Here is a 25,115-nt window from a genome sequence, read left to right on the forward strand (position 1 = left end):
TCTCAGTTGTACTGCAGTTGAATCCTACCTGGTTTACCTTCCTTCAGTTCTGTCTCTCTTCCTGTGCAATCTGTAGCCTGCGGTATATTTTCCTTGATTACTATTCTGTTTGTTCTAACTTTAGCAATCATTCTAACTCCGTAAGTCTCTGCCTAACATTTAACTAATGGTATCTAATTGAAGATCTTCCACAAAAAAGCCTAATCTGTTTTTTAAAATTTAACTCCAATTATTATGCCTTATTTGCCTTGTTGTCTAGTTGAACAGCCCTTTGTAGAAAGGTAACAGCAGGCTTTTGAGCAATTGTTTGACAGACAAAATTGCTGGTGCTCATTGAAATAATTGGCTTTTCCTGTTTCCATGCTTTTTTCTCACATTCCTTCTGCTTTTCCCTTTCCACCTATCAAAATTCCATTCATCTTTAACATTTAGCCCCAAAACATCTTTAGGACGCTTGCATCCTTTACTGAAGCCTCATCACTTCCTATGTTGATAGTGTATAGTCTGATTTGTATTTTAAATTACTTGCATACTTGTTTTATCTTCTTAAAAGTGTTCATGTTCTTTGAAGGTAGGGGGTGATTTATTCAGTTGTGTATATCTGACTTAAATGTAGCTGCTTAATGCTATTTACTACATTGAATCTTTAACTTTTTTCCTTGGAGCAAAGCATGTGGATTTGTGATTGGAAGGAGAGATTTTGGAAAGATGAAATGTGGATTATATGGGCATGGCATCAAATTATCTATTCCTTGGTCCCAAATGCTGTCTAGTTCACTGATGCTAGAAGGCTCTATCTCTTGCCCATCGATCACAGCCTTTAGGAAATCTGACGTCAAAGTCACATGTCCTGGTAACTCTTTGCATTGTTTTTAGGAGACGCAAACATGGCATCCATGGAAGAAAGCTTCCCCCGTGGGGGCACAAGAAAGACCCACAAATCAGAGAAAGCTTTTGAGCATTCAGTTGAACAAGACAATTTATTTGATGTAAGTGGTATGCTTGTTTGGTAAGAGTCAGTAAACACTTTCTCTGTTATATCATTGGGAACAATGAGTCCTGTGTGAGAATTGTGTTGTTTTTCACATTTGTTTGTTTTTGAAGTCTGTGTTTGTAAATTGAACATGTTAGTGAGTTCACACCACCATAAGACTATACTTTTTGGAGCATGGCATTTGATATTTGAGTTTGCAGTGCTCTTATTCTTTATTCTTAGGAATTTTGTGCCATGTTGATACAGGATGAAGAGAAAGCATTAGATTATTGGGGTCTTCCTGCCATGTATAATGGTCAGAATTTGCATTAGAACTCATCATTTTCACCTATGCAGCTATGCTTTAAATGCTGGAGGGGAGGGGACTAGTATTTGATTATGTGGCCTTATGTCTATTTTATGTTATTTTCCCAGTTGTGCTACAAAATAGAGCTCTCTGTTCTATCTATGGTGAGGAACTGAGGCTAAGAGAGGTTATATAATTTAGCTGAAACCACACAGCTCATTATGGTGGAATTGGGAGTTCAAACTGGGTCTTCCTGACTCCATTTTCCATTCATGCATTGTTTCAAGTTGCTACTTATTTTGGGGCCCCCCAGCATCCATCCCAAGTCTGGGGAGGGAAAATGCTGGAGAGAAGGGGCTTTTGAGAACACAGAGGGCAACTTTTGGGCAGGGGGAGTATTGGGATTGAAGTAGGAATTAAAGGAACATTTGGGAGTGAGGTGGAGTGGAGGAATAATGGAACAAGATGACAGATGACCTGAAATTGGAGGGAAAGGCCAAGTTTGCTTTTCATTTGTTGGAACTTTTTTCCCCCTTTAGATTTCTGCTGAAGAGGAACCCACCAAAAGGAAAAAGAGCCAGACAGGGCCAGCAAAATCAAAAAAGTTGAAAATCGAAAAGAGGGAAAGCAGCAAGGCTGTAAAAGAAAAGTTTGAAATCCTTAGTATTGAGGTTTGTTAAAATTTGGTTTTATTTTAAACTAAGTACCTGAGTTGCTTCAGTTTGTGTATGTTATTCTTCCCTCTTGCTTCCTTTTCTTCGTCACTCCTTTCATTCATGTGTGTGAGGATTTTGCTCGTGTCTATAGAGATTCTTGCAGTGTGTGCTCAGAATTAAGCATCACTTCATTCTATTACTAATGCCTGGGATCATGTATTTTTTGTTTGTCTGTTTTTCTTTTTAGCTCAGCCCGTTCCTATTCCAGGGGGCTTTGTTGCAGTAAATGTGTAGGTTAGAACTGGCAATAACTTGAGCAGCCCTGCTCGCATTCCCTTGTGCTCATATTCGCATGGAGCTGAGTGGGTGGTTGCACCGTTAGACCTGGCCTCCGCGCTCCACACTGCCATTGTCTGCACTGGCCTCCGTCCTTCCTTTTGTTGCCTGTCAGGCATTTGAGGTTAGGTTGCTTGGAATAAAATATAAGGTTGAAGTGCCCTCCAGCACTCTGGTGCTGTTAACACTGTTGTATAATTTCCACCTTTTATGGTGCTCAGTCAGATGTTTAAGTGCATTGACACAAACACGTATGTACTTCCTGTAACTTTTATATGTCAGAGTTGAGACTAGAAGCCATACCCGCTGCCACAACCTCCCTATTCATTCTTCTCTTCCCTATTGTGCTGATTTCACTTTTTCTCTTCTAGTCCCTGTGTGAGGGAATGCGGATTTTGGGTTGTGTGAAAGAGGTAAATGAACTGGAACTGGTGATTAGTCTCCCCAATGGCCTCCAGGGGTTTGTGCAAGTAACTGAAATCTGTGATGCTTACACCAAAAAGCTCAATGAGCAGGTGGCGCAAGAAGAACCTCTGAAGGTAAGGAAAATAAGTGGTGTACAAATAAATATAAGATCACAAGTTTGCTGAGTGCTAAGAAGGAAAATTACAAGGTGCCATGAAAGTTTATAATAGTTTTGTTTTTTAAATAAGGGAATTTTGACTTAGACCAGGGAGCCTGGAAGACTTCTCAGAGGAACGGATGCTTGAGCTGAGATCTGAAGGATGAGGCTGTACTAGGTGAAGAAGGAAGGGAGTCCAGGCAGAAAGAGTGTGGTATGTAGCAGAGGGAAGCGGCTAGAGCAGAGGCAGCAAGGGAGAGTGGTGTGGGATGGGGCTGGAGTGCTAGGTGGGGGCCAGACCATGTGAAGAGTTGGTTTTTCATTCTGGAATTAATGACAAGTCCTTGACAAGTTCTTATGGGGGGGGGGGGCGGGCAGGTAGACAGCATAGGGGATAAATTGGAGAGGCGAGAGTAGTTGCCTAGAGACCAGTTGGGAGGCCGTTGTGGTAGTCCAGGCTCTGAGATTGACAGCAGCGTGGGTTCAGTGTTTACTGAGGGCCGAGGAGGTAAAGTCGGTGCTCAGTGACGTAGTGGGTATGGGCAGTGAGGCGGAAGTGTCATGGATGAGTCCTAGGTTTCTGTTGTCTGTAATTTGGTGGAGGGCCATGGCATTCTGAGATAGGAAATCTTGAAAGGGGACCTGGATTGTGAGAGGTGATTGCTATTTACTTTTTGCCACGTTGAGTTTGAGACAAGGAAACAAAAATGCGTGAGCCTTCTTTGTGTAGGTGGTAACGGAAGCTACGAAGGGAGAAGTAGAAGTAGTCGCTCATAGGGAGTAAATGCGGTGAGAAGAGACTAAAGATTGACCCACGAATCAGCACCGCCTTTTAGTTGCTGAATGAAAGGAGAGTTGCCATCGGAGCAGGAGGAGGGCCAGACAGCGAAAACCAATGAACAAAGACCCTTTGGTCTTGAAAGCTGGGGAGGGAATGTTTAATGAAGGAAGGAGTAGTCTCCGGTGTTACATTCTTTTTAAAAGTCACATAAGAGAAGGACTGCAAAATGAACTGTTGATTTGGTGACACGGATCATTCACGACTTCACTGGGAGATAAAGTGATAGAGTGAGGGGTGGAATGCAGATTGCAGTAAGCTGAAGAGCAAATAGGAGATGAAGAAGTGGGCCAATAAATATAGACAACTCTTTTTTTCAATTAAGTGCAGTTGATATACAATATTATAATAGTTATATTGCTTTCAGGTATACAGTATAGTGATTTGACATTTTTATACCTTACAATGTGAGCACCCCACTAATTCTACTAGTTATCTGTCACTGTGCAAACTTATCATAATACTATTGACTGTATTCCCCTTCACTTTTTTTCACCCATCCCTGATCCTTGTCCCCTTGGCAACCATCCCTTTAGTCTTTGTAGACGAATTTATTTTAATTTAATTTTTTTTGAGAGAGAAGAAAGGGTTGGGGCAGGGGTGGGAAGAGAGACAGGGAAATGTCAATTCGTTGTTCCACTTATCTATGCATCTGTTGGCTGATTCTTGTTTGTGCCCTGACGGGGGACCGGGCACAACCTTGCACATTGGAATGACACTCGAACCGACTGACCTACCTGACTAGGGTCTTCAGACAACTCTTTTGAGCAGTCATTATGACAATATTTTGACAAGATACTTGGAGACTTTATGTGGAAATTCAAGACTGATTTGGCCACAGACCCATCCTCCTTTGCGGATGAGCATTTACTGTCTTCATTGCCTCTTGCATCCTTGGTGTGTGAGGATGAGAAGTCGATCCATTGGGCAATGGATTCTTGGTGGTAGGGAAGGATATGTATCAGGGTGGGCTTTCTCATTTGTGTCATGCAGGACCTGGCTAGCTTGCCTGAGCTCTTCTCTCCTGGGATGCTGGTGAGATGTGTGGTGAGCAGTCTGGGCATCACAGAGAAAGGCAAAAAGAGTGTCAAGCTATCTCTGAACCCCAAAAATGTCAACAAAGTGCTGAGCGCAGAAGCCCTGAAGCCCGGCATGGTGCGTATCTGGTTCAGGGAAGGGGAGCCAGCAGCAGGCCTCCTCCCTGCCCTGCCTGGCCTCCCAGGGAGTGTCTCGATCACCTTTTACTTTCAGCTTCACTGTTACACACAGGGGTGGGTCTTTTCCTGAGGGTGCTTTGGATACTGACTGGAAATTGAAGACCTGGGAACCTAATCATTTTACCCTGGAGGGGAGAAAGGGAAAGCAAGTCAAAGATTGGCTGGTAGGGGGAAAAAAGCCTCCAAGGTGCCTTAGCTGGGGACTTGCTAATGGTGAGGAGTTCCTTGAAGTGCCTTTCTCACCCAGACTTCTTCACAGGTTAAGTTTTTTCAAAGGCCAGCTAGCATTTGTGGGGAATGCTTGAGGGCTGCTCTCCAAGAGCAAGAGACAGTGTAGATAGGACAATTTGTCTATCGTCTATGCTAATGGACAGCCCACCGCCAATTCTTTCCATCCTAAAATTAGTCCCAGCTCAGGGCCTCCAAGTCTAGTAGGTACAAAACATTTAGGTAAGCTGCGCTCATTCAAGTACTCTTGTAATTAGGAGGGAGGAAATCAACAACATGACCTTGTAATGTTTGAGCAGAAGCACTGGATGTTGGGTCCGGCCCTGAAAGTTGGGTAGAAAGGGCAATAAAAGGAAGCCAAGTTTCAGGAAATTGACAAGTGTGGAGAGCCTGCTCTGTGACAGGTGCAGTTTTAGACTTTATTTGAAGAAATTCTCACAGGAACCCTGTGAGGCAGGTCAGTATCCCTCTTGTTCCTTTGAGAAAATGGAATCAGAGAAGTTGAAGTGAGTCTTGCCAAAGACCAAATAGTAAGTGTCGGAGCCTGATTTGAATGCTGCTCTGCTTCCCATGAAGCGTGAAGGAGGTGGGCAAGTTTTGGGGTTTTGTTTTGTTTTGTTTTGTTTTGTCTTGGAGGTGGTTAGAAAAGATATGAGGCCAGAAAGAAGGATAGTTCTGTATTCTCACTAGTGACAGTGCTGGGAGTGACCCTACAGGGCCGTGTCTCCTATCTTTTGAACCTTCTGCACGGGAGAGGCTCCTCGTAGGCATTCCATTCTTCTGTGTATAGCACTCCTCACTGTCTGGAAGCGGTAAAATCCTTGTAGCCCTGGAGAGTTAAAGTTGGTATCTTTCCCTCTTTTATCCTCTGGTGGGATTGAGGTTTAAAGTCAAAAGGAGGGTGGGATTATGGGATAAAGTGTTGAGATTGATGGTGGAAACACCTTCCGTAGTGGATGTTTATCAGTTGTCCCATTACCTTCAGCTTTTGAACTTTTGGGAAATGCTTTCTCTTCCTCCAGCTGCTCACAGGCACTGTGTCCAGTCGGGAAGACCATGGCTACCTAGTGGACGTTGGTGTTGCTGGGGCCAGAGCTTTCCTGCCACTGCAGAAAGCCCAGGATTATGTCAGACAGAAGAACAAAGGTGAGGGAAGCAGCGGGGCCAGTGCATGGCCAGGAGGGGGGATGTGTGGGATTATGCTGTTCAGATGCCACTTCAATGAGTAAATTACAGAACGGGTGACCCTGAAGGCTTTGCTGAGATCAGTGGTTAATCCTGACTGATAGAAAAGGGAGCATGTGTGAAGGGCCAGCGAGTGGCTGGGTCTGGCCAAGATATGATGGGCCATTTTTACTGTTTCTCATAGAGGAGATTCCACTGAAGTTTGAGCCTCCAAGGCCCATGAACCAGCCAGTTCTCCTGCCTTTTTGAAATTGTCATATTTTTGTGATCAATTTCCAGATCAACTAGGGTCACTTCAGTCTTGTAACTGGTCCCTTAGAGATTGGGAATTTGGGGAGTGGTAGATTGTAACTGGGCAAGTAGGCCACAGATTATTTCAGGTACTGCTGGAACCCAAGTTAAAGGCCCTTCTCATGGGTATTTTTCCTTTTGGGGGCTGGGGCGGGGCTTACAGGCGCTGAGCTGATGGTGGGTCAGTACCTGAACTGCGTCATTGAAGAGGTGAGAGGCAACGGAGGAGTTGTTCGTCTGTCTGTCGGTCATTCAGAAGTTTCTGCTGCCATTGCTACTGAGGAGCAAAACTGGACCCTTAATAACTTGCTACCCGGACTGGTGGTCAAAGCCCAGGTACAGAAGGTAAGCTGTTCATTGCCCTTACTAACCTCTAAAGTAAAAATAATTTTTATTAAAGTACATGCACATAATCTAAAATTGTGCCGTACACTAGAGTAGCCACTGATGGCATATGGCTATTACACACTTGAAATCTAGCCAGTGATGCATGTGAAATGATAATATTTTGGATATATTGACTTCAGTAAACTACTAAAACAAATTTCACCTCTTTTTTTGACGTTTTTAAAATCTGCTCGAAAACTTAAAATTACATGTGTGGCATGTATTATTGCTGATCAAAAAAGTCAAATGGTATTAAAAAGACTTAAAATGAACTATTTCATCCTTCCTAACCACATTGTTAACTCTTTTAGCTTATCTTTTGAAATCTACCTCCACATTTCTAACATGAGCTTCTATTGGTACCTCTTGATTTCTCAATTGTAGGCCCTGAGTTTTAAACTTCTCAAGGTAGAGGAAGATTTGCCTCTTAATAATTCCTTCCCCTTCCCCAGCCTCCCACCAGAGATAGATTAAAAGTTTGGGTAAATCAGTATTTAGTATTTAAGTTTTTATGTCTATGTAAATTTTGTTTACTGCTGAGCTAGGTAATTAATACACTGTGGCAGTTTGTCGAACAGCTTTTTCCTGGAGTTGATAATCAGCTCTCTTTTTGATCATTTGCTAAATTCTCTTCTACCTATTGCTGTGTCTTCATACCTCCTATAGTTATTTTTCTTTCGCTACATTTTTCCGTGTTTTCAAGCCCTTTCAACAGTCTCTTGGTTACTTTTTTTGCCACCTGGAGCCCCTTTTACTGCCACCCTGCTCCTGTACTGGAGCCTCTCGAACTCTGCGTGTTACTCCTTTTCGGTTTACTCCCTCATTCTAGTATGGCACGTTCTCCAGAAGCACTTTTGGAAAGGTACATGGGAGGTTACTGCCTCGACCTAGTAGGTCAGGGGTCCTCAAGACCACTCCTAGGTTCAGCTCATCAGGAAGACTCTTGGGGCTTGGCAGACAGTGGTACTCACAGCTATGATTTATTATAGTCGAAGGAGGCAAAGCAAAATCAGCAAAGGGAGAAAGGGCTGATGGAATGAAGTCTGGAAGCAACAAGGAACTCGTGTCCAAGCGTCTTCTCCCAGTGGAGCCACAGAGGATATACTTAATCCCTCTGGCAACAAGTTATGATAATGCATGTGAAATATTGTCTGCCAAGGACACTTATCAGCAGATTAGTGCCCTTAATTGGGGCAGGTCGTGTTGGCACCCTCTGCCTGGCATGTACCAAAATTCCAGGCTTGCATAAGGAATGCAAGTGTTTAGCATAAACCGAATCATTTACACGAACAGTTTAGGTACAGTTACTGTAGGTACTCAGTTTTGGGAGTGGTAGGAACCTTCCCGAAGTCCAAGTTCCAAGACACGAGCCAAGTGCTAACATTGGAAACAGGCTTTTGTACCGATCATGGTCTTGGGCCTGCTATGTTTCTTTTCTGCACGTCTACTATATCTGAAATCACTGTTACTCTACTCTCACACGTGATCGATAGTTAAGCTGGGTTTAGAATTCTAGGTCAAAAATTACTCAGCTTTGAAGCATTATTCAGATTGTTATCTGGCCTCAGTTACAATCGAAAAGCCTGATGTTCTTTTCCTGTGTGTGTGCGTTTAAATGCTGTCTTTATTCCTTCTATTTGAAAGTGTCATGATGCTGTGCTTTGGTTTGAACAGCTCTTCATCTGTTTGTGTTGGGCTTTTATGATACAGAAATGCAGATCCTTCAGTTCTGGGAAAGTTTCTTCTTTACACGTGAGATGTAATTCATATAATTTTAAAGTGTGTAGCTCAGGGGTGTGTGTGTGTGTGTGTGTGTGTGTGTGTATTCACAAGGGTATGCAACCACGGCCACTATTTAATCTAAACATTTTCACCACCCCAGTGAGACACCTGGTACCCATTAGTGGTCACTTTCTATTCCTTCCTCCCTGAATCCCTGGCAACCACTAATCTACTTTTTTGTCTTTAGATTTGCCTGTTCTGAGTATTTCATGTAAATGAAAGCATACAATATGTGGCCTTGTGTGTCTGGTTTCTTTCACTTAGCATCGTGTTTTCAAGGTTCATCTGTGTTGTACCACATATCAGTTGTTCATTACTTTTCATGGCTGAGTAGTGTTCCACTGTGTGGATATAGCAGGTTTTGTCAGTTCATCATTTGGTAGACATTTGGGTGATTTCCAGCTTTTTATGAGCAATGCTGCTCTGAAACTCACGTGTAAGTTTTTGTGTGGGCATGTGTTTTCATTTCTCTTGGGTATATACACCTAGGAATGGAATTGCTGGGTTACGTGGTAACTTTCTGTTTAACTTTTTGAGGAACTGCTAGAATGACCACACCATTTTAAATGTCCACCAGCCATGTAAGGGTTCCAATTTCTCTGCATTCTCACAAACACTCATTATTATCTTTCTTTTATTGTAACCATGCTAGTGCATGTGAAGTGGTATCTCATTGTGATTTTGATTTGCATTTTTGTAACTATTAGTGATATAGATATTGAGCATCTTTTCATGTGCTTATTGGTCATTTGTATATCTTCTTTAGAGAAATATCTATTCAAAAACCTTTGTCTGCTTTAAAACTAGGTTGTCTTTTTATTGTTAAATTGTAAGCATCCTTTATATATTCTGGATACCAGTCCCTTATTAGATCTTTTTTTGTTTTAAAGTATAAATTTCTCCCTTTTTTTTTTTAAGATTTTGAAACATCAGTGTGTGGTTGCCTCTAGCACACCCCATCCTGGGGATATGGCCTGCAACCCAGGCATGTGCCCTGACTGGGAATCAAACCGGTGATGCTTTAGTTCACAGGCCTGCACTCAATCCACTGAGCTACACCAGCCAGGGCTCTCTCTCTCTCTCTTTTTTTTTTTTCCTGGAATGTCGGTTACTATGATGCTGGAATTCATGGATGAACCTCTTTTCTGATAATGTGCACGTATTTGTCTTTATTCTACCTTCTGGGAGAGTCTCTCAACTTGAACCTCCCATTCTGTAGTGAAGTTTTGTTTTGATGGCCGAGCTGCACGTGAGGCACTAAATACTGTTAGGAGGTCTGGGTGCCTGGGCAGGACTTGCTGACTGGCTGGGTGTTGCTGTTGGGAGCAGGAGCTAGCAGACTTTTGGGGGGCAGTCTCCAAAGGTCATTGTTTTAAGTCTTCTCTGGCATGTGGCAGACACCCCTCTGGAAAGGACCTGCCCGGGAGGGTCTAAGCCTGACTGCCTGATAGCTAGATGGGGAAGGGGCTGGGTGTCTTCTATGTCCACATCCGTACGATATTCACAGTTTTACTTAATCTACATTTTAAGGTTTGCCGTCTTCATGTGTTTTGAATCTGGTACGGTTTTCCCAGAAAATAACTCCCATTTTCTTTGGAGGTTCCTGATTTAAGTCATCTACCTCATTGCTTTCTTTTGAAGTGCTTCTCACCTTAATTTCTAATTTTGGGGGGGCTCAGTGGGTGAGTTGGCTTGCTCATGGTCAGTGTCTTGCTTATTGATTATAGAGAAAGGAGAAGGGAGAGAGAGGGCGGGGAGAGAAACATTAGTGTGAGAGAGAAAAATCAGTTGGTTGCCTTGGGTACGCACCCCGACCAGGGACTGAACCCATAACCTAGGCATGTGCCCTGACTGGAAATTGAACCTGCGACCTTTTGGTTTATGGGACGATGCTCCAATAAAACTGAGCCACACCAGCCAGGGCCAGGGTCTTTCTTGCGCAGCCATTTTAGTTTTTTTTCTGGGCAAATGACCAAGTTAGCAACAATTTGTCTGAGTTGTCAAGCTGGCAGTTCTCCGGAGACCCTTGAGCAAAGTGCCCTCCCTCCCATTGGGAAATGCTGGGGTGGGAGGATCAGCATCTTCTCTTTCTGGAAGGGAGGTGAGCTTGCTGAGTGAAGAGACAGCCAGTGCCAGGGCTGTCCTGCCGCTTAGAGTCGGAGGAAGCAAGATTGATAAGGGTTGGCGGGGGGAGGGGAGATGTAGCGTCCAGTATGAACAGTGGCTCTCACATTCTTGTACCTTCAGAGAGATGTTTTCCATGACATGTCCTGTTTGTTCCTAGGTGACGCCACTGGGCCTTACACTAAACTTCCTCTCATTCTTCACTGGCCTGGTTGACTTCATGCACTTGGATCCCAAGAAAGCTGGAACATACTCCCCAAATCAAGCAGTAAGTAATGTTGCACCTGTCTTTTCTTAATTCCAGTTGTAGTCCAATCAGCTGCCCAGTGTCCAAGTTAGCTTCGGGGCAGGTCCTAGGACTGCGTGTGCACGCGTGTGCAGGGAGGGGGTGAGGGGGAGAGAAAGTGCCTGGAAGGATCGCAGAAAACCACCGGTGGTTATCTCTGGGGACCAAAGTTAGAGAAGGAGCCTATGGAGGGGGAGGAAACGTTCAGTTTTTATTTCTTATCCTTCCATGTGGTTTGATTTTTTTTTTTTGGTAGCGAATCTTTTGCTTTTATAATTTAAAGTTTTTCAGAGGAGTATTTAACAGGAGAGAACAAGATGTATGCTTAAATAGAAAAATATAATTTAAAAAAATACCATGAGTATAATAGATCCCGTTTAGGAGAACAAGAAATATGTCGAAATAGAAAAATATGATTTCAAACGTGCTAAGAATATAAAAAAACCCAATTTTGAAAAAAAATTTAAGGAGTGTACCTACTTAAAATATTGAGACGTTATGGGAACAGGTCTTAATGGTGATTAACTTTGGGTGATTTTTCTACCCTTATATAAAAATTCAAATTTTCTACAATTAACATGGTGATATTTGAGAAGAAAATTTCAATATGTAGGATTCAGAATTTTTTATCCTAAAGTGATTTATGTCTTGTTTTTATCCATGCTAATGGATACTATAGAGATGTCTTTGTAATAAGCCAAAATAGGCTTTTCTACCACCTAATGATAATACTGTTAACATTTGGTGAACCTCTTTGTAGTAATTATCTTCTCCCTGTAGTCATCTTTGCGTACAGAGTTGAGACATTTTGCATGCTGACACCTGGTGTTCAGGGCGGGCTGTTTCAGGTGTATTTAGAGCAGCGTCTGTTGTAGTGACCCCTCCCATGGTGTCTGTTGCATGTGCATTATTGGCCTGGTGGCCTCGATGCATTGGACATCGTTCCTCTGGGACACTTGGTTTGAATTGTCTGCATGCTGCTTGATGCGCAAGTCAGTTTTAGTACTCAAGCCCACAACCTGGTCAGCACACGGAGTCCTGACCTCCGAAAGTCTGCCCGCAGGGACCTCAGCTCCTGTGTGCCTCCTCCTGTTCATTATGTCCTTTCCCTTCTCTAGGTGAGGGCCTGTGTCCTCTGTGTCCATCCTCGGACCAGGGCTGTGCGGCTGAGCCTGCGCCCCGTCTTCCTGCAACCTGGGCGCCCACTCACCCGCCTGTCGTGTCAGCACCTGGGAGCTGTCCTGGATGACATTCCTGTCCAGGGCTTTTTCAGCAAGGCCGGGGCCACTTTCAGACTGAAGGATGGGTCTCTGGCCTATGCTCGGGTACAGAGTCTCTTTGTTTCCTTAGGATCTTACCACTAGAAGGACTGTTGGGACACATGGGTCCTTTTCTGCTTCTTCCATTCCTTAATTAGTTCCCTGTTTTTTAATATCCCCAAGTGTGGCAGACTGTCTGAGACCAAACAGTGCCTGTTTATTATATTAGAATGTCTTGGAGTAAGTTTGACATATTTGATATCTAGTGGATCGTAGGTGTAAGAATGAGTTAGGATCTATACCAGGACTTGGCCAAGTTTTTCTTAAAGGTCCAGCTAGTGAATATTTTAGGCTTATGGGCCATATGGTCTCTGTCCTAACTAGTCATCTCTGTTGTTACAGCCTGGAAGCACGCATAGACACTGTGTAAATGTATGAGGACAGCTATGTTCCAGTAAAACTTGAATTTATAAAAATGGGCACCAGCTGTGAGCTATAATTTACTCACCCATAGACTGACTATTCTCTGACATAGAGATTCTGCAATGATAAAGAGCAGTTTTGTAGTTAGAGGAATTATTTTAACAGGTTGTTAGAGTGCTGATTTTATGGTAGGTGATTAATGTCACCTTGTTTTGTTTTAACGTCTGATTGCCTCAGATCTGTTGTCTCTGGCTCACCCTTAACCACTTGGTCCTTTGCAGCTCAGCCACCTCTCTGATTCTAAGAGTGCCTTCAGTCCTGAGGCCTTCAAGCCAGGAAGCACTCACAAGTGTAGAATCATCAACTACAGCCAAATGGACGAACTGGCTTTGCTCTCGCTGCGCACGTAAGTGTTTCCGGCACGTGGGGCGTCTGGCGGTGAGCTACTGTGCAGACACGCGTTCGCATTTTCTCCTGGCCTGCTTGGTGCAGGTTTCCCTCCTTGCCAGCGTGATTTCAGTGGCCCTGAATTTTAGGTACCTCTGCCCTGGTTTGTTTAATCTCGTATTTCCTTTTGTTCTAGGTCTGTTATTGAAGCCCAGTATCTGAGCTTTCATGACATCAAGCCTGGGGCATTGGTAAAGGTAAGGCCTCGAGCATCTAGATGCTCCCCCGGCTTCAGACATGTTTTATTTCACAGGTTAATGGTCCGTTCATTTGTCCTCATGGGAACACGTTTAAAGCCACATTCCTTGCCTCTCTGCCTGCTCACTGGGATTTTTTTCCCTCCTTTGGGGAACTTGTCATTGATCTCAAGGTAAGGTCTCAGCAGGACCACCCAACTACAGAGGCGGTAGTCATCAACCCTGGCATGTACGGCGCTTACTACACCAGGTCAAAAGGCAGTTTTGTGATGCTCTGCCTGCCTGGGATGTTAGTGAGGAGCCAGTTCCAGTGGCCTCCCATTTTCAACCCTTTAGCCACAATTGAGCAGCTCCCCTTTATTTTTTAGGAGACACAGTCCCCTCCTTTGGAGAATACATGTGTAAGGCAGACACACATACACACAAAAAGATGCGAAGGTTCCCATAGATAAACCTGACTACATCCAGCACAGTGTGAGGTGTGTGCTTTACCCCTATGAGATTTGGAATAACAGACACAGCTAGCCCAGAAACCTGGACTTCGAAAGAGAGGTGTGACATGCTTTGTTTTAAGAGGTGGAGGAAACCATTCTGGAGGCATGACGGCATCTTCTATTGGGACTCCTTAGGGCACAGTGCTGACCATAAAGCCATACGGGATGTTGGTGAAAGTGAGTGAGCAAATCAGGGGCCTGGTGCCTCCCGTGCACCTGGCTGACATCCTGATGAAGAATCCAGAGAAGAAGTACCGCGTCGGGGATGAAGTCACATGCCGGGTGAGCCTTCGGAAGGGTCTGTGTTGGGGATTTGGCCCAATGGGGAGTAATGCTTTTCGGATGGAGTTTCTGCCCGTTTCCACTAAATGATCCCGCAGTATCTTCAGTGTTATGCCCGGCATTGGGAAGAGAAAACTGGCTTCCTGTCTTTGAGAATTGTGTAGTATGATTGAGAGTTAAAATATCGATACATGAGGAGAACAGGCCAGTCAGTGTGTGACCTTTTGCCACATGGTTTGGTGCAGAGTATCTCCTTGGATCGTATCTCAGAAAGGGGAGGTGAGGGCGGACCGGGGCAGCGAGAGTCGTTGATGATGGCAGTAGCACCTACCACGTAACGTGTATTTTGTGCCAGTTGCTGTGCTAGGCACATGAAATGCATTATTTCATTTAGTCCTTAAAACAGACAACCCTGTAAAGTGAGTACTATTATCCTTATTTTGCAGGTGGGGAAATTAAAGCTTAGGAAAGCCAAGTATTATCTCGCCCAAAGTCACACAGCTAATAAATGGCAGAACCAGTTTTCACATTTAGTTCTGTGTAACAGTAGTGTATCCTTGATTTCTGGCAGAGGTGGGACTTGAACTAGAAAGGACAGGTAAGATTTTATAGGTTGAGGAGGAGCAAGCAGTATGTCAGGCCCCGAAGTAGCCCAAATGAAGCTGCCGAAACTGAGTGTCTTCTTACAAAGGCTTGAATCTCAAGAAAAGCTTCACAAAGTTGTGAGATTAGAGGTGATAGTACACAGTACTTTCATTGTTTTCATTGTATTTTATTACTGTGTTTTCTTGTTTTTTAATTTTCTTTCACTTCAGTCAACAAAGAGATTGATTACCCATTGGCACAATATTTTATGATTTTGGGGTCAGGAGGCTTGTAAGTAGAGGAATTTCTCTGCCCTCGGGAGATGACTTTCAGAGGGATGAGAGATGGTTGGATCTCCTGGTCTTAGCTTACAGCTAATACACAGATGGTAAATTGCCTCAGTCATTCCTGCTATCAGACGAGATCCTAGTGGTCTAGGCAGGAGCTAAGGCAGGTAGAAGTAACTGACGCACGCCTCCGAAGGTGCAGTGGGATGATGAGTGTTGCTGCAGACCCAGGAGGGAGCTTGTGGGAGTAAGTGCATCTGAAATAGAGATGAATGCTCCCAGGGTGGTTGCCGAGCAGGAAGCAAAGAGTGTCTGCAGCTGAGATTATTCTCAGAGGGAAAGAGATAGCAGGTTTTTAGGGACTGGCCACGGCTTCTGGTTTAGGGGGTTGCAGAGACCAGCTCGGTGGCCCTCTTGGTAACGGGTAACTTGATGACAGCCAGTATCCTTTTCCCTAGGTTTTGCTTTGTGACCCTGAAGCCAAAAAGCTGATGATGACCCTGAAGAAAACCCTGGTTGAGTCCAAACTTCCTGCCATTACCTGCTATGCCGACGCCAAGCCTGGTCTGCAGACACATGGCTTCATCCTCAGGGTCAAGGACTATGGCTGCATTGTGAAGTTCTACAACGACGTGCAGGGACTGGTACCCAAGCACGAGCTCAGTGCCGAGTATGTCCCAGACCCAGAGAGGGTCTTTTATGCTGGCCAGGTAATCCTTTCCCCAGACAGGCTCCGACCCTTGGTGACCCCATGACCGCAGATTTGAAGGAGTGGTATGGAGAGCAATTTTTTAATAGATGAGGAAGAGAGCGTATGGGGCAGTGGGCCCGAGCCAGCTGGGTGGAGGGGTTGGGAACAGAGCAGAGGGAAACCCGCAGGAGGTTTCAACAGGAGCGGGCAAACTGATGGACCTCAGACCCACAATCTGGAAGAAACTAGTCTTTAGCGGTAACACGCTGGTGTCCCTCACACAGAAGTGGTTCTGAGGTCGCTCCCGCCACCAGGGGGCAGTGCCATAAAGCTAGCGAATCAGGGTCTGTCTGGGAAGAATTTTTTAGAATTTGAGGTTGTACCAAAAATGTATTCATGTGTTGCTTTCACCTAAAGGCTGACTCGGGGAGGGGGTTTCTGTGTGGCTCTCCATACATTTCTTTTCGCTGCATTCTGATCTGACCCAGAATCTGGGTGGATCTCCCAAGGCCTCTGCAGCGCCCGTGGAGGACACCGCTCTCCAGGGTCTGACGGGCCTCTTGGGAGGAGTTTGCTGAGCAGGCGTGGTTTCCCACCAGGTGGTGAAGGTTGCAGTGCTGAACTGTGAGCCGTCCAAAGAGAGGATGCTCTTGTCCTTCAAGCTATTGAGTGATCCAAAGAAAGAGCATGCGGGACGTGGCCAGAAGAAAGGAAAAACCATTAATGTTGGGCAGGTACACGAACTTCTCCAGATGAGTTGTTTGGGTTTACAGTTCCCGAGAGCAGGTGCCCCTGACACGTGGGGTGTTGGAACCCAGGGGAGGGGAAGGGCCGAGGTGGTAGCTAAGATGCTGGGGCCAGTGGGATTGGGGTTTTGAGGGAGAACCTCATGTATGTTCTTCCCTGTATGTCAGAGCGAAGGGCAGCTGTCCGGGGCAGGAACGCTGTGTCACGGGGTGGCTTTTTGGCAGTGTGCTGCTGCTGTCGTTCCTCTCTGGTTCCTAGGGCCGTACTGCGAGACCGTCCTTCCTCTGGGACCCCGTGGAGGGACTTGGGAGAGGAATGGCATGAACGTACCGATGGGTCCAGGCGGGCGCCTGGGTATACCTGCTGTGTCTTTGGGTTGGTGGTGTGGATGTTGAGAAAGCTCTGATCTTGACCTTTCCATGATTCCTGGTGCTGGAATTGGATGCCTCTGGGCTCTGCCTGACCCGGACGAGGTTGTGCTCTCTGCCCAGTACAAGCGCTATTTTTTTCCTCTCTCTCTCCCCCGGATAGTTGGTGGATGTGAAGGTTTTAGAGAAGACCAAAGACGGCCTGGAGGTGGCTGTCCTGCCCCACAACATCCCTGCTTTCCTCCCCACGTCTCACCTGTCGGACCACGTCGCCAACGGCCCACTGCTGTATCACTGGCTCCAGGCCGGTGACACCCTTCACAGAGTGCTGTGTCTGAGCCAGAGTGAGGGCCACGTCGTATCCTTCAGTGGTATCTGGGGAGTCACGGTCACTGTCAGGGGGAGGCTCTGGGCTGGGCTGTGCTCTTCGTTGGAAACCCCATGGGAAAAGTTGGCCCTTTGACCACTTCCATAAAACCAAACCAATGAGCAAGCCTGCACTTCCCTGTATTTCTCTGGTGGAAAGCAAGAGTGGGAGTGCAATCCCGCCAGCAGATGCCGGTGGTGGGGGCAGAGTGGAGTCCCGGGTGAGGGGGAGGTGGTGTGGCCTGCCCGGCCCAGCGGGGCAGTTCCAGTGCCACCTCTGCCTTCTCAGGGCACTCACTGCTCGCCCCGTGAGTTGGAATAACTAACAGAGTAGTTGCTGTCCTTTTCCACCCTCATTCCCCCAAAGGGCTATTGGGCTCAGAGTGTTCCCTTTGATCTTGGTATGGGTGTTTTGAAGGAGAACATTGCCTCTTTTCTCACAGCACATAAAATCCCCTTGGAGTGCAGAGAGGCAGAGGAGCTGAGGTAGGGTTGGTTAGTGGGAAGGTCGTGGAGGACCGTGTGGGGGGGCCAGTCCAGCTGCCGAGCCGCAGGGAAAAGCCATTCCTGTTTTGGCCCCTCCAGTCGTCTGGAGTTAAGGAAAGGACTGGAACAGCGAGTCTCCAACTTGACTGCGCATCGGAATCGCGTGGGGGGCTGTTGCCACAGCTCGCTGGGTCCCACCTCGGAGGTCTGAGGTGGTGCTGAAGGATTTGTGTTTCTTACAAGTTCCGGGTACTGCTGCTGCTGCTGCTGCAGGTCTGCACACTTAGAGACCCACGGGAGGAGCAGAGGGTGTATGGTGGGGAAAGATGGGGGAGGTGGTCATTTCATCTGCCCTTTCTGCAATATTCCTTGATGAAGTGCCGCTAGCTCCTTTGTAGGAAGCCAGCGCTGGTCTCCACAGTAGAGGGGGGCCAGGATCCCAAGAGCTTCTCAGAAATCCAACCTGGAATGCTGCTCATGGGTTTTGTGAGGAGCATCAAGGACTACGGTGTGTTCGTCCAATTTCCTTCAGGTCTCAGTGGACTGGCCCCCAAAGCTGTAAGTGCTGCTCCATGCACGAGGCCACAGGGTCGTGGAACCAGAGGGTCGATGGGAAGGAGCAGGGTGTGTCGATGCCTTGGAAGATTTTCAGTTTTCAGGGGCATGGTGTAAAGGCCCCTGGTTGGGGGCATGGAGCTGAGATACCGTCCGTGCCCTCCCGCCCAGCTGTTTTCTCCTGCAGGAAGGGCGCCTTTTCTCCTTCACGCTCTGTTTTGATGGAAGGGGTGTGGAGCTGGACTCAGAGAGGGCTGGGGCGACTTTCTGGGCCCCATCTCCTCACCTTTCACACCCCTTTCTGGGCATGTTAATGGGTTGTCTTAACAGAGATGTGTTTCTCTGTTTCCATTTTCTGCCTATTCTGTTTAGATCATGAGTGACAAATTTGTGACCTCCACAAGTGACCACTTTGTCGAGGGGCAGACGGTGGTGGCGAAGGTGACCAACGTGGATGAGGAGAAGCAGCGGATGCTGCTGTCTCTGCGGCTGTCGGACTGCAGTCTGGGGGACCGGGCCACCACCAGCCTCCTGCTCTTGAGCCAGTGCCTGGAGGAGCGGCAGGGCGTGCGCAGTCTCATGAGCAACCGAGGTGCATGTGATGGCGGGGTGGGGGGTGCCGAGGGCTGGGAGGGGTGTCTGTGTAGTAAGTGATGGCCCGCCTGTTCCCCTGAGTAGTTGGGCATTCTAGATACTGACAACACCTTTGATTAACTTTTTAGAATGGGAGCATGATGCAAAAAGTGCATAAATCATTTATGGTTCAGCTCAGTAAACGTGTATAAAATGAACACGCCCATTTACCTATCACCCAGCTTCAGATCAAGATCACTGCCCGCATCCTGGAGGCCCCCTCGCACCCTTGTTCAGTTTAGAACCAGAGCTTCCCTGAGTTCTGGGCCTCCTCAGGGTTGCTTTTGTTGTGAATCCATTCACCTCCCTTTTCGTTCCTTTGTGTGACATACCGTGGGCGGTAAGATGGAATAGGGACCTGCCAGAGGGCTTGGTGAGGGGTTGCTATTCTGACCCTTCTGAGCATTGAACCGCTGCGGAAGATTGTTGGAGCCCTAGTGGGGTTTGGGAGTAAGAAGCTCACAGGAGGGTAGATTCCAGAGAGAAAGAAGGAGAATTCAGAAACCGAAGGAAAGGGTGTGCTTCTGGCATTGGTTGGCTGTATGCATGAGTTATGGCCAGGCAGGGTTAGCACGAGCTGTAGGTGTCTCTCCCTGCGATAGTTTTCCTGCGTATCAGTCGCTTTTTACCGAAAGTGATGTCACCTTCACAGTGCGTCAGCACTCCACTGTTCTCTGCGCAGCAGTGCATTTCCTAAGGAAAAGATAGGTAAGAACGTTGTTTCTTCTCGCTAATTCCTGTTTCCTCTGGGGCTCTGGCAGACTCTGTGTTGATCCAGACGCTGGCCGAGATGATCCCAGGGATGGTCCTTGACCTGGAGGTGCAGGAGGTGTTGGAAGATGGCTCTGTGGTGTTCAGCGAGGGCCCGGTGCCTGGCCTGGTTCTGAGAGCCAGCAGATACCACCGGGCAGGTGAGTGCTTTGGTCTTGCCCACCGTGGTTGGTGGGGGAACCCTTGCCCATTGCTTCCTTCCTTGGATACAGGATTTCCAAACGCGTGGGGTAGGTGAGCTGATTCAGTAGAAACTTTTGGTGTGCCTGTCCTGTGTGAATGCAAATCAGGACAACTGACAGCATTCTAAAGAAGGTTTAGGTAGGAATCCTTTTATTGTTCAAATTAGGTAAATCTAGATTTCTATACATCAGGTTGCATAAGGTAAGACACACCTGAACTTGAATTGTGGGAGCCAGGCCCTTGGTTTCCCTGGCCTGCACAGACTCAGGACATGTGTCCTTTCTTCTTTTCGTGCCTAAGAGTCCGCAGGGCTCCCTTCCCTGCCTCCCTGCTCTGGGGGGAGGGGGAGGAGCGGTGACCGTGTTGTGTCTGGTTCTGCACCGTAGGGCAGGAGGTGGAAGCTGGGCAGAAAAAGAAGGCCGTGATCCTGCACGTTGACATGGTGAAGTTGGAAGTGCATGTTTCCCTTTGCCACGATTTGGTGAATAGAAAAGCTAAAAAGGTAAGCTTGCTGATGACTTTCATTTCCGTGGTTTTAGAGGCATTATATACCCTTCAGCCGCACACATGTTGCCCAGGAATTCTAACACAAGTACTTGGAGACAGGTTGACCTTAGGCCTGGTTTTATCTGTGTCTTTCCCAGTTTACACCTGTCATCCTAGTTGGTCATGAGTAGCACCGACTTCCACTCTGGTTCAGATGGTAAGGGCCGAGCAGGGAGTGGGAGTGAGTGAAGTGGGCCAGGTGGGTTACGGCGGTGGTGGTAGTGGTAAGCCTTCGCCAGCCTGCAGAGTGCGCGCCCAGCCCGCTGAGGGGCGGACCACTCATTTCCCTCTGGTGGGCATCAGGTGGGAGCGTCTGGGTCTGGTGTTGCTAGTCTTTGATTGTGAAGAGCAGGCAGAATTTGGGTTTTTATATGAAATAAGAGTGAGAAAGGCTGAAAACCATTTTTAAAACATCACATGACCCAAACAAAATGTCTGTGGGTAGTTCTGACCTCCAGGCTGCTCATCGATACCCTCTCCCGAATGCTTTTGTGTGAGAGAATTATGGGTTTGAGGGGAATCTCAAATCTCGCAGAGTTTTTCTCTGGGTGATGTCTATGTTTGGTTGTTGTCTGTTAGTACTTTAGTATGTACTAAGCACTCAGTTGAGTAGGATATGGTACGGAGAGGTAGTATATACGGATAACTCTTAATCTCTAGTTGCTTGTAATTTTAAGACTTCAAGGGACAAAGAGAAATAGAAAACAATACTACCCTTACTAAGTATCCTAGCAGGTCCTTACTCTGTCTTATCATCCAAGTGGAGCTGGTACATGTCAGCATGAGCATAGCAGGTTTAGGAGAAAGGTGGGCTAGATGCCTAGCACATAGTAAGCTCTTAGTAGCGACTCCTTGTTGAATGAAAGAGTAAATAAACTGGGGGGAGAGCTGTAGGACTGAGAGAGGCGGGAGCCATACTGTTTTAAAGCTGGAGGAGTACCCTTAGAAGTTACCTGGCAGATTTCACTAGTTTGAGGATAGGACCTGGGACTCGGAATTCAAACAACAAAAGCTAGCTCCAAGTGATTCTGGCGCGGCATCCTGACTTAAGTCAAGCCACCTCACTACACAGGAGGGGAAAGCTCAGCCGAGGAGGTGAAGGCTGGTCTGTCACCACCCAGACTGGCCGCGGCTCCCCTGGCACCACAGGCTCTCCCAGCCCCACTCACTGTGTGGGGCCAGCAGGTGGTGAACAAGTGTTCGAGCCCTGTAAGAAGTGGGGACGGTGGGTGTCCTGTTTTCCAGCTGAAGAAAGGCAGTGAGCACCAGGCGGTGGTGCAGTACTTGGAGGAGTCCTTCGCCATTGCCTCCTTGGTAGAGACTGGCGACCTGGCAGCTTTCTCCCTGACCACTCATCTCAACGACACCTTCCGCTTTGACTCGGAAAAGTTGCAGGTGGGACAGGGTGTCTCCCTAACCATCAAGACCACGGAACCGGGAATGACTGGTCTTCTTTTGGCTGTTGAGGGGCCAGCTGCTAAGAGGACCATGAGACAGACCCGGAAGGACTCTGAGACGGTCGACGAGGATGATGAAGGGGATCCGGCGATGGTCGCAGGGACTAAAAAGGAGCATGCCCTCTCCATTGGGGACATGGTCACAGGGACCGTCAAGTCCATTAAGCCCACCCATGTAGTTGTGACCCTGGAAAACGGCACCATTGGCTGCATCCATGCCTCCCACATTCTAGATGATGTTCCAGTGGGTACCTCTCCTACTGCCAAGCTGAAAGTCGGGAAGAAGGTCACTGCCCGAGTGATCGGCGGGCGAGACATGAAGACATTCAAGTATGGAGGCTTTGGGGAGGGGGCGGCTTAGAGGAGTGGTGGTTGCTTACTTTGCGAAGTGCAAGTGATGGTAGCAATTACTTCGTAGGGAAGGTGTGGAGACTGAGAGGACAAACGGTGTGTAACGTGCCTAACAGGCCGCCCTCCGCATCAGCAGTTACTGTCACTCACCCTGCCCTGCGTGCCTGAGTTATACTCATTTGCTTTAAATCTTGTTACAATATGTTATTGTAGCAGAAACCTTTGCTATAGTAAGAAAAGCAAAAAAAGACTTCAAAGTCTAGCAATAACTTGCATTATTAATTTCATTAATAACTGTGAGATCTTCAGTAAATCATTTATTTTCTCTAGACCTCGGTTTCCTAACTTTCAGAATGAAGGAATTAGAGTATATAGTCTGTAAAGAAAATTATTTTCAGGGTTTCATACGAAAATCCTAAAAGGTCAGATGAGCCCGCTCCTTAACGTGTGCTGCGGAGCATGGGGACACTCAGGCCTGACCTGCTGCCTATGGCGGTATGGCAGCAGGGCAGGCGGTTTTTTAAGCATGGCGGGGAGTGGAGAGAAGCTGATCGCCAGTGTATGCTGTCATGGAGAGAAAGAGAAATGGTTTGACCTGATTTGTATCCCCAGGTTTCTCCCGATAAGTCATCCCAGATTCATCCGAACTGTCCCAGAGCTGAGCATTCGGCCGAGGTAAGGGGAACTCCTGCAGCACGGTCTCCGGGAAAGAGCCGTGGGCCTTGGAGGCAGGAGCCCGCATCCTGGTCTCAATTCTGCCAGTGTCGTGACTGACTGTGCCTCTCTGTCCGGGTTGACTTACCAGTTTTTCTCTAGTGGGGATATTTGGCTCTCAGAGGGCAGGATTACATGAAAATTAATGTAAAAACTGTATTCAGGGCTTAAATATCATTTAAAGGCTTGATAGCAGTTCTGTTTGTAGGCATGTAACAAAAAGAAATAATTCTGCTCTCAACCCCGTTTCCTAAATAAACGACACGTAGCCAAGAATGCCTGTTCTCAGAGCGCACACTGCTACTTGGTGACTGGAATTCTGGGTCGTGCTCTAGTGGACGCTGCAGAGGGGTGTTCTAGGAGGGATTCAGTGCAGAGGAGGAGGAGTAGTTGCATGTGGTGGTGGGTCCGGTTTGTGTGGGGTCATTTTTTCAGAGGATCTTAAGCATTTCGATCCATGGGCCTGTCTGCTGTGCTTCCTTCATAAAAACAAACAAACGAAAAACCCCAGCCTTTCAGAATTGATGGCAGTCCATGAATGACTGTGGGGATGGCTTGCAGAGTCATCAGCCCTGGGGCCTGCCCACGGTGTGAGTCTTACCTGCCTAGGTCTACTATGGAAGGGCCTCTTAAGTAGCTTTCAGGGAGTAAGGTTTGGTCCTCGTCCTGAAGGGCTCCAGTGGAGTGTTTCTGGGAAGGGTTGTGTCTGAGACAGGGAAATAGCCCTGGAACCCTGAATCCCAAATGCCCACAACATCCTCGGAGCTTGAAGGGAAGCCCCTTAGTTCCGGAACAATGAGATTTGGTGGAGCACACATTCCTGTTTGTGTAATCTCTGGTTTCTCTAGTTTTGTAGGGTGTTTTGTGTCCCCCTCCAGTCTCTTTGTTTTGGGGAGAGAAAAGAGACCTCATCATATTAGTCATTTTATAAGTCATCTTCACCTCTGAGGCATGGTGTCTTGTTTAATTGAGGGTTGAGGTCAAGCAGTTTATTCAAGCTAAGGGTAGATGCCTTAAATTAATGAATACTGCAGGGGAAAACCCACGGCGATCCTGAGTGGCCCTTGCCCCTCTCATTAGCTAACACTGCTGTTGTTGGTCAGTGGTCCACCCTCCCATGTCGGGAGGCTGTGGTATGAACCCACATGGTGCCACTGGGCTGTGGCAGTGTGGGCGAGCCTGGCCATAGCACATGGATTGAGCAGGTGGGGGATGGTGGTTGTAGTAACAGAAGGATGGACGGATGAACTTGGGTGCATCTGCCACCTCCTCCTGCACCTGTTTTGTGTTGTTACTTACTTTAATCAAGGCCTCTGAGAAACAACGTAGTGTAACTGTGGATTACGGCCATATTTCTCTAATGTCTGTGTTTTAAAATATATATTTTGAAGTCAGGTGGAAAAACATTTAATTGATGGTGTCAACTTATTGAGGAAATATAGTCATACTTTTATCCCCCACTTATATATGCAGATCTTGTGCACAAAGAAAATACAATCTGTGCTAGAGCTGGGTTCAGGGTTATTGGGGGTCACTCGAGATGAGATCCTTCCCAGCCAGTCACTCTTTTGTAGGAGCAGAGCTTAGAGAGCGGAGCAGTTCAAGAGTCTTAAAATGTATCTCGAATTCATATTGGTCTCTTAGCATTAATTCAATTAGGCAACCCTTCTACCCTTCTTTTTTTTTTATTTTTATTTTTGCAGTTTTTCTGTAGGCAGGCAGTTTAAAATCATTTTGGGAAAAGAAAAAGGATAACACACACCTGTTGCGTGTCTGTCTTCTTTTTTGTGGGTTATTTTATTTTATTTTATTTTTTTGGCTTAAGCAGCCAGATACCTGTGTTCTCACAATCCCAAAGGCCCGGAGCCTGAGGTAAGGTGGTAGAGGGGTTTGTTCGTCTGAGGCCTCTCACTCGGAGTTATAGATGCAGTCTTCCTCCGTCTTCACTGGTCTTCCCTTTGAGCATGTCTGTGTCTCAGTCTCCTCCTTTTCTCTCTTACTGTGTTAAAAATACATAATATAAGTTTACCAACAGTCTTTAAGTTTATGTGACAGTCTCGTTAACTACATGCACATTATTGCGTGATGGATCGTTCAGACT

General features: G+C 46.7%; 1 protein-coding gene across 4 annotated transcripts in view; it reads left to right on the forward strand.

Annotated features, from left to right (window-relative positions):
• Positions 1-25,115, forward strand: part of PDCD11 (programmed cell death 11) — a 39,711-nt gene that overhangs the window by 1,070 nt on the left and 13,526 nt on the right. For all 4 annotated transcript variants that reach the window (XM_028511728.2, XM_036027239.1, XM_036027241.1 and 1 more), the window contains exons 2-21: positions 877-989; positions 1,820-1,951; positions 2,644-2,811; positions 4,666-4,827; positions 6,140-6,263; positions 6,757-6,938; positions 11,047-11,154; positions 12,291-12,497; positions 13,136-13,260; positions 13,438-13,498; positions 14,128-14,274; positions 15,605-15,856; positions 16,437-16,571; positions 17,116-17,310; positions 18,192-18,362; positions 18,732-18,951; positions 19,754-19,903; positions 20,333-20,448; positions 21,738-22,279; positions 22,913-22,975. In XM_028511728.2, the coding sequence (XP_028367529.1) occupies positions 888-989; positions 1,820-1,951; positions 2,644-2,811; positions 4,666-4,827; positions 6,140-6,263; positions 6,757-6,938; positions 11,047-11,154; positions 12,291-12,497; positions 13,136-13,260; positions 13,438-13,498; positions 14,128-14,274; positions 15,605-15,856; positions 16,437-16,571; positions 17,116-17,310; positions 18,192-18,362; positions 18,732-18,951; positions 19,754-19,903; positions 20,333-20,448; positions 21,738-22,279; positions 22,913-22,975 (3,362 nt within the window). In that variant the 5' untranslated portion in view covers positions 877-887. The remainder of the gene's footprint in view (positions 1-876; positions 990-1,819; positions 1,952-2,643; positions 2,812-4,665; positions 4,828-6,139; positions 6,264-6,756; positions 6,939-11,046; positions 11,155-12,290; positions 12,498-13,135; positions 13,261-13,437; positions 13,499-14,127; positions 14,275-15,604; positions 15,857-16,436; positions 16,572-17,115; positions 17,311-18,191; positions 18,363-18,731; positions 18,952-19,753; positions 19,904-20,332; positions 20,449-21,737; positions 22,280-22,912; positions 22,976-25,115) is intronic.

Source organism: Phyllostomus discolor, chromosome 5 (genome assembly GCF_004126475.2).
Source record: "Phyllostomus discolor isolate MPI-MPIP mPhyDis1 chromosome 5, mPhyDis1.pri.v3, whole genome shotgun sequence".
In the NCBI taxonomy this organism is placed as follows: domain Eukaryota; kingdom Metazoa; phylum Chordata; class Mammalia; order Chiroptera; family Phyllostomidae; genus Phyllostomus; species Phyllostomus discolor.